At 47.3% G+C, this 12,084-nt stretch overlaps 3 protein-coding genes across 16 annotated transcripts in view; 1 reads left to right on the top strand and 2 right to left on the bottom strand.

Annotated features, from left to right (window-relative positions):
• Positions 1-1,075, bottom strand: part of TATDN1 (TatD DNase domain containing 1) — a 39,662-nt gene extending 38,587 nt beyond the window's left edge. For both annotated transcript variants that reach the window (XR_006818644.1, XM_046007740.1), the window contains exon 1: positions 1,034-1,075. Coding sequence is in view for 1 of the 2 variants with exons in the window: in XM_046007740.1 (XP_045863696.1) it covers positions 1,034-1,055 (22 nt within the window). In the remaining variant the exon portion in view is untranslated. The remainder of the gene's footprint in view (positions 1-1,033) is intronic.
• A 58-nt stretch (positions 1,076-1,133) lies between these two features.
• NDUFB9 (NADH:ubiquinone oxidoreductase subunit B9) lies at positions 1,134-8,306 on the top strand. The gene is made up of 4 exons (XM_046019666.1): positions 1,134-1,290; positions 3,820-4,012; positions 4,638-4,751; positions 8,080-8,306. The coding sequence occupies exons 1-4, from the start codon at positions 1,190-1,192 to the stop codon at positions 8,209-8,211; spliced, it is 540 nt and encodes a 179-aa protein (XP_045875622.1). The 5' UTR covers positions 1,134-1,189; the 3' UTR covers positions 8,212-8,306.
• A 754-nt stretch (positions 8,307-9,060) lies between these two features.
• Positions 9,061-12,084, bottom strand: part of MTSS1 (MTSS I-BAR domain containing 1) — a 160,160-nt gene continuing 157,136 nt past the window's right edge. For all 13 annotated transcript variants that reach the window (XM_046019593.1, XM_046019655.1, XM_046019583.1 and 10 more), the window contains one exon: positions 9,061-11,999. In XM_046019593.1, coding sequence (XP_045875549.1) covers positions 11,299-11,999 — 701 coding nt within the window. In that variant the 3' untranslated portion in view covers positions 9,061-11,298. The remainder of the gene's footprint in view (positions 12,000-12,084) is intronic.

Below are 12,084 nucleotides of genomic sequence, written 5' to 3'. Positions count from 1 at the left end.
TCTCTTCCTTCTCTTCTCTCTTCTCATTTCTCTCTTCCTTTTCGCCTGCCCTAGTTCAAGCTGGGAAATGTTTCCCCATCTCTTCCCCTCCCCCACAGAACCTACAGTAACTATCAGGATTGCCTTACTAAAGCAGAGATGTGATCACTGCCCTTTCCCACCTTCAAGGAGCTAGAAACGCCACAAAGACAAGAATCACACCCAGCTTTACTAACTGCTGTAAGGCACAGCCCAGAGTTCCTGGTACATAACTGGAACTCCATGATTTACTTGATGAAGAAAGGTTGAAAACTTCAGCAAAGCTCCATTCCACGCACAGTAGAAGTAAACTTAGCCAGACCTTTGAGTCCCAAGTTACCTTTCAAACCCTAGCTCTCACAATGTCCTCAGCTTTTTCCATGTGCCTGGTAGTAAATACTCTTACCCCTTTGGCTCCTGTCGCATTTTCCCCCTCTTTTTCTACTGAGGGTGAACAGATTATTGTACTTGCCAAGTAACAAAACTGTTTTCCTCCCCACGATTTATACCCTTCGGTTTCCCCACCAGACGGTGATGCCAGCAGATCAGGGACCGGGTCTTTGCACCCTGTGTTCCTAGGCCGGTGCCTGGCCCCCCAGGAGCGCGCAATAACTGGATGTGAACGCGCGAATTAGTGAGTGAACGGGTCGCTTGAAGTCGTCACCCTCCACCACACAGAGGGGAAGGGGCGGGAGGTGCACATGGGATGGAGGGGAATACAGTGAGGGGCCCTTTTTGGGTCTACTTTGGCTTTCTTTTTACTGAACACAAGACATATGTCGAAAGGGCATAAGTCAACGTCTACAGCTCGTTAATTTTCACACATGAGCACACCGTCATACCAGCACGCAGGCCGAGCAGAATTTTAACGGTACCCAGAAGCTTCCCCGCCCCCTCTCCCACTGAGTGACCTCTCAACCTTGAGAAAGCCGGGGAGCTCAAGCCCTGGGCCCCTAGTCGCGGTAAGCGACGTCCGTGGGTGGTCAGAAAGGCCAAGAACCGGGAAGACGCTTACCCACGAACTTGAAGCGACTCATGTCTGCAGCGCCGGCTCCGCCCCGGCGGAAGCGGAAGTGGTCGCCGTCGTCCCGCCCTTCCGGATGCCCCGCCCCTCGGCCCGGCCTCCGGCATCCCGGGAGCCTCCGCGGGCCGCTGGAGGAAGTGGGTCGTCATGGCGTTCTGCGCGCCGGGTGCCTACCTGACCCACCAGCAGAAGGTGTTGCGGCTTTATAAGCGGGCGCTGCGCCACCTGGAATCGTATTGCGTCCACAGGTGGGAGAGGGAGAGCCGGGGCGCGGGGAGGTGACCCCGGGGATCCTCACGGAGGCCGAGAGGCCTTGTGGGACCGAGCAGCTCAAGGACATGGGGGACGTAGTGAGAAGGCGGCCGTAGACCCGGGTCCAAATCCCCGCTTCGTCGCTCCTCGCTGCGAGACCTTGAAGAGTTGCTTATCGGGCCCAGGCCTCGGTTTTCCAAGACCGACGCAGGACCAGCGCAGAGAGTTGCATGACGACTAAATGAAGTAAAGGACAGTGCCTAAAAATCGGATTGTTGTGCGTCCAGCGCTCGCTTATTACTTTCTTTTTGACCTTCTTGCTGCTAATATTAGCAGCAAGAATATGTGCGTTGTTTTCTGTAGTCCTCAAAACAACTCCAGGAGTTAGGGATTATTGAGCCTTAATTTACAAGTAAGAAAATAGGCATGGAGAATAACTTGCCAAGGTCCTACAGCTGGTGAGTGACCGGGCTAGGATTAAAACTTAGGTGGTAACCCAAAAGCATCACCATTCTCCTACCTCTCCAGTCAACCTTCCTCTTTTTAGCTTCAGCCCTTTCTGTTATTTTCACACCCATATGATTACTTACCGGCCACATCATTCTCTTTCTTCTCCCCATCTGAGAGCAGTCTTAGGACATAGTCTTAAAACACATAGATTTTTGTGACCTGGATGCAATGCATGGTAGGGTGGCAATCCAGATGTGTGGATGCTGGCCTTTCCCTGCCTCACTGGAATTCTAAAGCCTAGTCCCAGGAGAAGGGCTCCTGGGAGAAACCTCTAAACGATGGAAAAGTTAGTAGGTCTGGAAAAGTTGTGGAGGGTATCCTTAAAACCAGATTGCATATTTGTGATTATTGGAAGGTCTTTGACCTACTTCTCTTTGCTAGACACAAAGATGGCCAGGATCACTGTCGTCAGATTGCTGCTTTTCTCCCTGAATTTTCCTTATTCATTCATCTGACAAAATTTGCAGCTCGGGTTCTGTTCTGGCTGCGGAATAAACAAAAATTAACAAGTTCTCTTTCTCAGCTGTAGCAGATCACAGATTAATGGGGAAGGTGGACATGTGAACGAACAGATAACAGAATTATCAGTCTTACAAAGATGAAGGAAGATGAGCTGTCAGGAATTCAGGTACCACTGAACTGCATCTGGGAATATTAAAATTCGTAGTCCTGGAGGAGAAGATAAAAGCATCTCAGTGGTTTTTAAGTCTCACTGACATCCTTTCCCACGACTTTTCTTCCTCCATTTGTCCTCGGTGCTCTTTGTTCTTGATGGTTCCATCCCAGGTCCTGGGTGGTGTGTACGCTTTTGGGCAGCCTCATTGAATGCTGGGAGTTGAGTTACCACCTAGGCTCACTTGTCTCTAAGGTTGGTTTCCAGCTCTTTGTTACATAACCTACAATTCTCTGAAACTCAACTTGTCTTAATGCCTTAAAACTAAACTCTAAAGTATATCATTTTGATTCTTTTCCCAAATTCCCTGTCTCTGCTAATACCATTATTAGTAATTCAGTCACTCAGCTTTGAGTCTTAAAATTGTTCTTAAGTACTCCCTGCTTATTCTGATGTCAGTGACAATACGTGCCAGCGACACACATATGCTCTGTATAGTTGGACACTATTTTTGTAAATTCTCTCCACAGTATAATAATATGCTAACTGACATTGAGCAGAGGAGGTACCAAGCGCTGTCTGAAGTGTGTTGATATGTTTTAACTCATCATGTCTCCAGGATAACTGTAAGATCTAGATACTGTTATTAACACTTTTGTAGAGGAGGAACCCATAAAGAACCCTAAAGATATTAATTTACCCCAGATTACACAGCTAGTAAGCTGAGATTTAGTCTGAAGCGATCTGATTTTAGCAGACACGTGTAATCTGTAATACAAATGTTTCTCTCCTGCCTCCTACCATCACAGTTGCCTGCTTCAGGCCCTTCTGGTCTGTGGCTTGGGTTATCATCGGAGCCTAAATGATCTGTGCCTACGGTTTCTTCTAGAACCTGACCTTAAATTGCCTACAATCATGCAGTTAGTGTCAGAATTAGGATTCAAACCCAGATCTGTGTGATTCAAGCAATACTGTTTCCACTGCGTAACATCTCCCTTCCTACTTATATTTGTATGTCCAGAATTTAGCACAGTGCTTAGCACAAGATAGGAGGAATCTCGGTAGTTGTCATTCAGTGAGCGTTGAATGATACAGAGGCGATAGTTCTTTCTCTCTTGCAAATTATCTTTGTTTGTTTGAATCAGCATTCCTTTTTTGGAGAGGTAGGTTGTGTTTAATACAGTATTTTTTGCTGCCACCACTGTGTGGGGAGCTGCCAAGGAACCTATCATAATGATGTGGCTACTTCGTTGGCAGGGTCTGGGCTGGCTCTGGGCTGGCTCCCAGTAGTTAAGCTCCATATTCAGAAGACGGTTAGTAGAAGTACAGCCCCTTGGCAGACAGTAATCCTGCTCCATTGAGTAGGTAATGTTTCTCATCTCTAAAACCATTTTGGCTAAAGGGACAAATATCGGTACTTTGCCTGTTTGATGAGAGCCCGGTTTGAAGAACATAAGAATGAGAAGGACATGGTGAAGGCCACCCAGCTGCTGAGGGACGCAGAGGAAGAATTCTGGCACAATCAGCATCCCCAACCGTACATCTTCCCTGAGTCTCCAGGAGGGACCTCCTATGAGAGATACGAGTGTTACAAGGTAGGTCAGCACCATAGTGGTGACTGCCTTCGGAGAGGCAGACTTTCTCCCGTCCCAAACCTCTCCCCCAGATCCCGCTTGCCCGGTTAGGGGCAGCTAGGCAAAACTCTTTCCTGCCACTGGTAAATACTTTTCTGTTTTCAGGTGTCCGTTTTCTCTCTCCAGGTGACATTCTGCCTTGTCCTTCTGACAGTTCAGTTCCAAGGTCTTGCAGTATCTTTTTGGCATAGCAGTGTGCTAAAATAGTTGGTATATAACTCATTTTGGGATCTTAAAGTTAGCCAGTTTGGATTGGTGCTTAGTATTTCAGAGCAATTACAGGTACCAGTTCCACACGGCATCAGGCCGCTCTGGGTATTTAGAGAATGCTAATCAGAGAGGATTGGTACCTGCTCTCTTTGGCCTGACGTTGAGGTTCCTTAGCCTGTGACACTCACTCTCAGGTGTTCTTTAGGTCCGTACCAGCTCACCCTCCGCTGTCATTGTTCCGTGCTCGAAGCAGTCTGATGCTTGCAACGGTTATAAAAATACACAGTCATTTTTGCCTTCTGCCTCCTGAGCAGGCCCTGTGGGTGGCATGTTAGTGCCTCCTCCGGGCTGATGCGGTGATTTCCTCTCCTCACAGGTGCCGGAATGGTGCTTAGATGACTGGCATCCGTCCGAGAAGGCAATGTATCCCGATTACTTCGCCAAGAGAGAGCAGTGGAAAAAGCTGCGGCTGGAAAGCTGGGAGCGGGAGGTGAGTCTTCCTTGCCTTTTGCCACACAGCGTGGCCCACATGGTCAGTGCCTGGATGGGGCTCAGGTTTTGTTCCCAGGTGCAGAGGTCCAGAGTCCAGTCATGACAGTTACTCTGACCCCTTGCCTTTCAGATACTCTCATGTTTCTAAATGTGCTACATGTAATTTTACAGCCTTTTTTAAACAGGTGACAGGGTGTCGCTGGTCTCTTTGGGTTTTCTGCTCCCTGCTTTTGCTTCTCCCCTCCCTTCTCAGTCCTCTGCCTGACCGTCCTGCTGTGCTCTCCTGTCCCTGAGCTTTCCTCTCCACCAGTGCCTCGGGCATTTTTCATTCGCAGTGTCTGATTCACATTTTTAAAAGCTCAGCTTTACCGGAGTGTGAAGAATATATTGGAGAGGTCGAGAGGAGAGTGGAGAGACCAGTTTGGGGTTGTTGCAGTTTGGTCAGAGATGATGGCAACCAGCAACGGGGGGCATGCAGTGAACAGGGAAAGAAGTCAGTTCGGGGTATCACTGGCAGGGATATGAAGGCCGACTGGATGTAGGCGATGTGTGAGGGACAGAGAGGAATCAATGAGATCCACGTTAACACCTGGAGTTTGGTGATGGTTTATTGAGATAAAGAAGAGAGAAAAAATGGGTGCCATTGGGTTAAGCATCCGATTCACAATTTCTGTTCAGGTTGTGATCTCAGGGATGTGAGATGGAGCCCTGTGTCAAGCTGCACGCTTGGAGGGAGTCTGCCTCTCTGTCCCTGCCCCTGCGTGCTCTCTCCCTCTCTCCCTCCCTCCCTCTCTCAAATAAATAAATCTTTAAAAAAAAAAGAAGAAAGAAACAGGTGTTGGAGGAACAAGTAAGTGTTTGGTTTTAAATTTGTTATATCTGAGAGTCCTGTGAGACACCAAGTGAGATGACAGTAGGCGACTTTGGGTGTAGAAACCTGGAACTCAAAGGAGAGATTTGAGCTCAAAACAAATTTGTGAGTTATACATTGTTTTAAAAGCCACAGAAGTGTAGGAGATCTTAAGAGAGGAGAGAGAGCAGAAAAGTTACAAGCGCTCCCACTCCAGGAGGCGAGGAAAGGAGGCAGCAAAGCACCCAGCAGGGGAGAGGGGTGACAGCAAGTCCAAGAGAAAGTGTGTCAGGAACGGCCGGTCAGCATTGGTCATCTTGGCGGAAAGTTTCTTTTCTTTTCTTTTTTTTTTTTTTTAATTTTATTTATTTGTTTGACAGAGATCACAAGTAGGCAGAGAGGCAGGCAGAGAGAGAAGGGGAAGCAGGCTCCCAGCTGAGCTGAGAGCCCAATGTGAGACTCGATCCCAGGACCCGGAGATCATGACCTGAGCCAAAGGCAGAGGCTTAACCTCCTGAGCCACCCAGGCGCCCGTTGGCGGAAAGTTTCTAAAAGATGAAATAGAGTGAGGACCAGAAATAACCTCCTGGGACTGCAGAAGTAGGAAGGGCATTCGTGACCTTGGTGAGAGCCTTTTCCTAGGGGCTTAATCGCACCAGTAGGAGTGAGCAGAAGGTAAGAGAGAGAAGACAGTGGTATGGGCGGGAGGAATTCTTGAGAAGTTTCGCTTGTGTAACTGGAGGCCAAGGGATTATTTTCTTTTAAGATAAGAAATGCCTGTGTGCTGCGAGGAGATTCGGGGCGAGGGAGAAATGGACAGTGTTGAGACAAGGTGGAAGAGGTCAAGGAGGAAGGCTTTTGAGAAGAGCGACGGGATCCCAAGCATGTGGAGGCCTTTAAAAGGAGAATGGGTTTTTCCTCCGCTAGAATTGTGCAGAAGATACACGTACCTGCATCTGGGCTAGAAGTTTGGGCGATGGGAAAATGAGAGTTCTGCATGATGGCTTCTCTATTTTAGCAAAGAGGAGAAGGCATCAGGTGGGCGCAGCCTGTTCAGAGAATGTGGAAAAGATGTGGGAGTCACGGCAGAGGGCGAGCTTATTGGGAGTAATTAATCTGTTGTGACATGGGTTTGGTCCAGCACTTTTTCCTTTCTAGCGACCCCAGCTGTCTGGGTGCGGTCTGGAAGGTGGATGGTGTAGGGTGTCTGGAGAATGTCAAGACACCATAGAGGTTATTCAGAAAGGAGTGATGGTCATGATGGGATGGAATTGGGTAAAGCAGGCACAGAGACAGGAGGCTGATGCAGAGAAGGACAAATTGGGTCAGAGGATCTGTGAACTGGCCATTTCCGAGTTTCAGAAAGCATTTTCAAGGGAACATTTAAGCACAGGAGCTAGAGAGAGCTTCTGTGGTTAGTGGGATATTTTATTCACGATTTTTTTTTTTAAAGACTTAGAGAGTGCATGCTCGAGTGGGGGAGGGCAGAGCGCATGAATCCTGGAGCAGACTCCTGGCTCAGCGCAGAACGCAGTGTGGGGCTTGATCCCACGACCCTGAGCTCATGACCTGAGCCAAAACCAAGAGTCAGAAGCTCACCTACTGAGCCACCCAGGCGCCCCTGATTCATGAGTTTGAAAGTTATGTGGGTTCTGGTGATAAGGCCCAGGATGTTGACTGCAGGAAGTCCTTGGCCAAGGTGGAGTGAAAGGAGAGTCATTGTGCCCAAGGGGGGCAGTGCTTGTAAAGAAATTTCTCCTCATTTGGAAACGGGAGCCGTGTTCATTCATGGAGAGTAGCAGGTTCATTCTACAGTTGGTCTCTTGTAACCTCTTCACAAAAACCTTTACGTAGTCCGTCTTGTTGGCGTTATAAACAGCACATACGCTGGAGACTCAGGTCACCCACAGTCCAGAATTGAGTTTTCTGGAGGAAGCTTTAGAAAACCCTTAATCTGGGGATTGGGTCTCTTACATGTCCCTCCTCTCTCAGGACAGTGATAGTCTTGGAGATCACTGGAGCTGGGGTTGGGGGGAGTGGGCTGGATGAGGCAGAAACGAGCACGTTTTCACACGTCATTTCTTGGTATTTTTGGTCCTGGTTGCTATTTGGGCGGGGGGGGGAGGGGGCTTTAAATTGAACATCTTTAATATATAGGAATTAAGGTTTCCTAATGGTGCTTTTGGAGAGCACTTAGCTGAGACATAAAAATAAATATTTTTTAGGGGGTACAGGTAGGGGACCACACCAAAGGGAATGGGGCTGATAATGGTCACAGGTTTGCATCATGAGGAAGAGATGGAGTGGGAGGGTTGCTCAGCTTTGCTGTTTGAAGAGTGGGGAAACCTCTAAGGAGAATTGCTTTTCTGAGCTAAACTGTGGGTATAAACATAATGCAGGTATATATAGAAAACACCGCAGCGTTTCTAGTTAGTTTGACTCTTTAACTGTTCGTTCCTCCCTTCCCCCTTTCCAGGTTAAGCAGCTGCAGGAGGAAACCCCGGTTGGTGGTCCCAGCACTGAAGCTTTGCCCCCGGCCCGGAAGGAAGGTGATCTGCCCCCCCTGTGGTGGCACATTGTGACCAGGCCCCGGGAGCGACCCATGTAGAGGGAGAGGGAGACGGCTCACCAGCCAGTTGTACGTGCAAGTGAAATAAGTTACAGAACATAGACACACTTGCCCTAATAAAAGTAATAACTCAACACGGTATGACTGCTGTGTTCTTCCGAGGGTCAGCACGACACCAAGCAGCTGGGCGCATCGTCTCTTCCCACTTGCGCACGGAAGTATGGGAAGTGCGGCCAAGTGTCGTCTGCCCCAGAAGTCCTGTTGCCAGCACATGTTATCAGGGAGAACAGCAGAACCAGATACGAGATTTACTCTGAGGCTGTGTTTAGTGGAACAAACTCTAGTTGAAGGCTAGTGGCGGAGGAACACGAAGTCAGGAGGAGGTATGCAAATACTGAGGACTTGAGATTACCTTTTTGGTTTTGTAAAGATGCCGGGAATGACATTTTAGTGTGATTAAAAGGATAACTGTAAGCCGCACACATTCAACAAATCAGCATGGAGTTTTTGGGCCTCGCTCAGGAGCAGAGGTTTGGGAGCTGGGGTGAAACTTCTTCAGAACAGGTTCCCAGCTCTGCCTGCTCTCCCGTAGCTTGGATGGTCTGCGCACTCCCACGTAAGGGGACAGCAGAACCCTTAAGTGTTGGGAAAGTTTCTTTGAAAGGTAGAGCCATTTCTAAAACCATCAACCAAACCCATCGGCTTTTAGGTGGTGATACTCGTTAGAATTACGTCCAAACAGTTCAGGAGTGGAGGCCGCTAATGTTCTTAGGGCTCATCCCAGAAATGTTCTGTCGGTTTCCCAAGAAAGCCCAGTTGACATCTCAGTATGCCTCCTAACAGCTGACAAAGACTTGCAACTGAATTTTAATAAGTCTTGACATCCAGGACTTTTTCTAGTGGTTCTTTATTTATAATGTAGGCTGAAGCAACTGTTACAAGGTAGAAGGGAGACACATACACAATTGTTATTGATACAAGTTTAGAACCAAAACTGCACAGGGAGAGATCAACTCTCGGTACAAACTAGCAACTAAACCACAATAATTTACCTTGAGAAACGATGTCTTTATTTTTAGCTGTGACACTTTTACAGTATGCAAAAACACAAACAGAACTACCCAACGTGTGTTGTCACATTCTTTCTACATTGAATTTGGCAACGTTTTATATTAAATTTATTCAGATTATACTAACGTTTAAAAACTAAACAAGTGAAAGCTGTACCAAGGTACAGTTACATCCATTTATTTCAAAGGTTTAAAATACCACTTTTATCTATTGTAATTAATTACCTTGCAGTGATTTCTGCTTTTGCAAAAACCATCTCAAGCATCATATGCACAATGCATCAGCTACTTTTAGTCATCAAGATTGGTGGGCTAAACCACAGGCACTACTGTTGCTTATATTCTGTAGAAGGAGCTTGTTTTTCAAAGGAAAAAAAAGCTTAAATAGTTTTCTAATAATCATGCCTTTGCTTTAAAGCCATAACATAAAATGCCCTTGAGCAATCACAGCAGTGTTAAATGTTAATATATAGAACAGTGACTATACAGGTACATTACTCTCACATCCAATGCAGTTATGTATTAAAGCATAAGATTATGTAATTGAAGAGTCGAGCCAACAGAAACCTGCAGGGTCTGTGGGACGCCCCCCAAGCTCCACTTCCTTTAAGAGAAACAGACCCGAGTGCTAAGGGACTTGCTTGGTTTTTTCACTCTGTTGCCTTCTCCAAACAAGATCCCTTTAAATCTACAAATCTCTGTTGGCTTTAGGGAATGGGCATTAGAACAAATTTAACTTTCACTTAAAAAAGAAAAGACAGAAATCCATCCCAAAAAACATTACCTAGAATACAAAAAAAAAAAAAAAAAGGGACAGTTATAGTGGTCAGATTCCCAGTGACAATAAATAAATCCTCCGTTCTTCAATGTTTGGTATGATGCCAATTAACTGCCACTGATTTAAAAGAAGAGAAGAAAAACAAGCCCCCAGATCAGTAAACACATTGGCAAGTTGCTAGATTCCAAGCTGGTTACCCTTGTTAAATCCATTCGAGTTTGTTCAAAATATTTGGGCTTTTCAACGCACCCAGCCTGCTGGGCACGGTTAAGTAAAAGGCATTGGCTATATCTAAGAATTCCCTGCTATCATCTTAAAATGTTTTCACATTTTTAAAACTGCCTTACCCTTTTCAGATGTGTTTGGATTCAATGAACGTGGGCACGAGAGACGAGTAACTGAAGTGGGGGGGCTCTGGGTCTACCTGGGGCGGCAGCATGCTCGGGACTGGAGGTGGGTGCTGTGTACAGTCAAGAGGAATCGTGGGAGAAAGGAAGTCCTTAAACACCCTACAGAAACGAACACTGCAATCCAGTATGGCTTATTCAGATGCATTTACCATGAAGCTACTAGAAATTCAACCTACGAGGCTACTCTTAACATGTTAACAGGATCGGCTATGTTGACAGTGTGCCCCTCCCACGGCCCTCCCCCCAATCCCAACAGAGTCTACCATTTCCAGATTCACTTCGCTCTGAATATTGCTCATCAACTGTTATTCCTGCTTTTCTCAGCCAGAACGTACTACATGGAAAGGAAGATTTTTATCCCTTGATCCATTTTGTTTGTACATTAAAATAACTTGAATTTGCTTCTAAGCCAGACTACTACAATGCATCTACAAAAGCTTGCAGGAAAAAAGGAGAGAAAAGAAAAGGCTAAAGTAGAGTTATCCTTTTTTCTGAAATTAACTACTTTGTGTTTCCCCTGCCCCAACCACCCCCCCCACCCATTATGCATTTAAAATTTTACAAAGACTTGTAAAAAAGTTAAATGGAATTTGGCACCTTCAGAAAAATCAAAAGGGAAACTAAGATTAAAATGTGCAGAAAGAAAATGGTCAATATTTACAAATTAAAAGATCAAAGGTATGTCAGTTACGTATGTTACTTTTAAATCTTAACTAAAGGTGTCGCGTACTTTCAAAAGAGCTGTGTTCTGAGTTGCCTACAAAATCTTTTGTCTGATTATAGATTGGAATGGATCGAGACAAATTAGGTTTTATGTATTGAACAGTTCCTTCCCCACTGGCAGCATTTCTGGGGAGCCTGCGAGAGCCTACGAGAAGCGAGGGGCCGAGCGGTCATTCGTTGTGGTCTTCTTCAGCTTCACGCCCCTTCGGATGGCGTTCAGCATGTCTTCCCCTTGCGGAGTATCTCTTGGGCTCAGGTCTGCAGCATCACTCTCCGGGATCTGGCCTGGGGAAGCGGTGGCACTTGAGGGATCCCTCTCCTGGTCTTCGGCCTCGCTCTCTGGAATCGCCTGTCTGTGCTCCTCGGGGATACTTGGCTTCGGGCCTGGGAGAGGAGGGTTGACGGAGGCTTGGCCGCTCCACATGGAGGAGGGCATGCTGGTGACACCCTGGGGGCCCTCACCCACAGAGGGCAACTCGGGGCTGTGCTCACCCCTCTCCTCTGGCCCATCTGGAGGTGTGGGTAACACCCCGGGGAGGTCTGGGACAGTTGGGGTCTTGACAGGGATCACGGGCGTCTTGATGGGGATGGGACCGGCTCCGATGGTCCCCCGGCGGACAGAAGGTTTAGTGGAAGGGGTCCGTCGGATGGTTGCAACCCCTGGGGTGACCATAGCAGGTCCGAGGGTGGTGGGGAGGCCAGCCGTTGAGGCCGGGCGCTTGGCCTGAAACATCCGTCGGTAGGACTGGCTGATGTCACTGTTTCTCGGGATGGTGGAGGATTTGTCAAACTCCTGCTGATCTGCCTCCTGGTCGCCACTTACAGAGAAATAATCATAATCTGAAACTGATGATAACATTTGATTAGGGCTCCCCAAGGCCGCAGCTTTGCTCTTCAGTTCTTTGGTGTTGGAGGAACAAAAGGCACAAGA

The sequence above is a fragment of the Meles meles genome, chromosome 1 (assembly GCF_922984935.1).
Source record: "Meles meles chromosome 1, mMelMel3.1 paternal haplotype, whole genome shotgun sequence".
Taxonomy (NCBI): domain Eukaryota; kingdom Metazoa; phylum Chordata; class Mammalia; order Carnivora; family Mustelidae; genus Meles; species Meles meles.
The sequence above is the reverse complement of the archived record's forward strand: the minus strand, read 5'-3'. Positions and strand labels throughout refer to the sequence as shown.

What these genes read in the sequence shown, in the direction of transcription:
- NDUFB9 (XM_046019666.1), top strand. Translation starts at nt 1,190, where the DNA reads ATGGCGTTCTGCGCGCCGGGTGCCTACCTGACCCACCAGCAGAAGGTG. An exon ending in AGAGATACGAGTGTTACAAG is followed by an intron (nt 4,013 to 4,637) that starts GTAGGTCAGCAC and finishes CTCTCCTCACAG; the next exon opens with GTGCCGGAATGGTGCTTAGA. An exon ending in TGGAAAGCTGGGAGCGGGAG is followed by an intron (nt 4,752 to 8,079) that starts GTGAGTCTTCCT and finishes CCCCCTTTCCAG; the next exon opens with GTTAAGCAGCTGCAGGAGGA.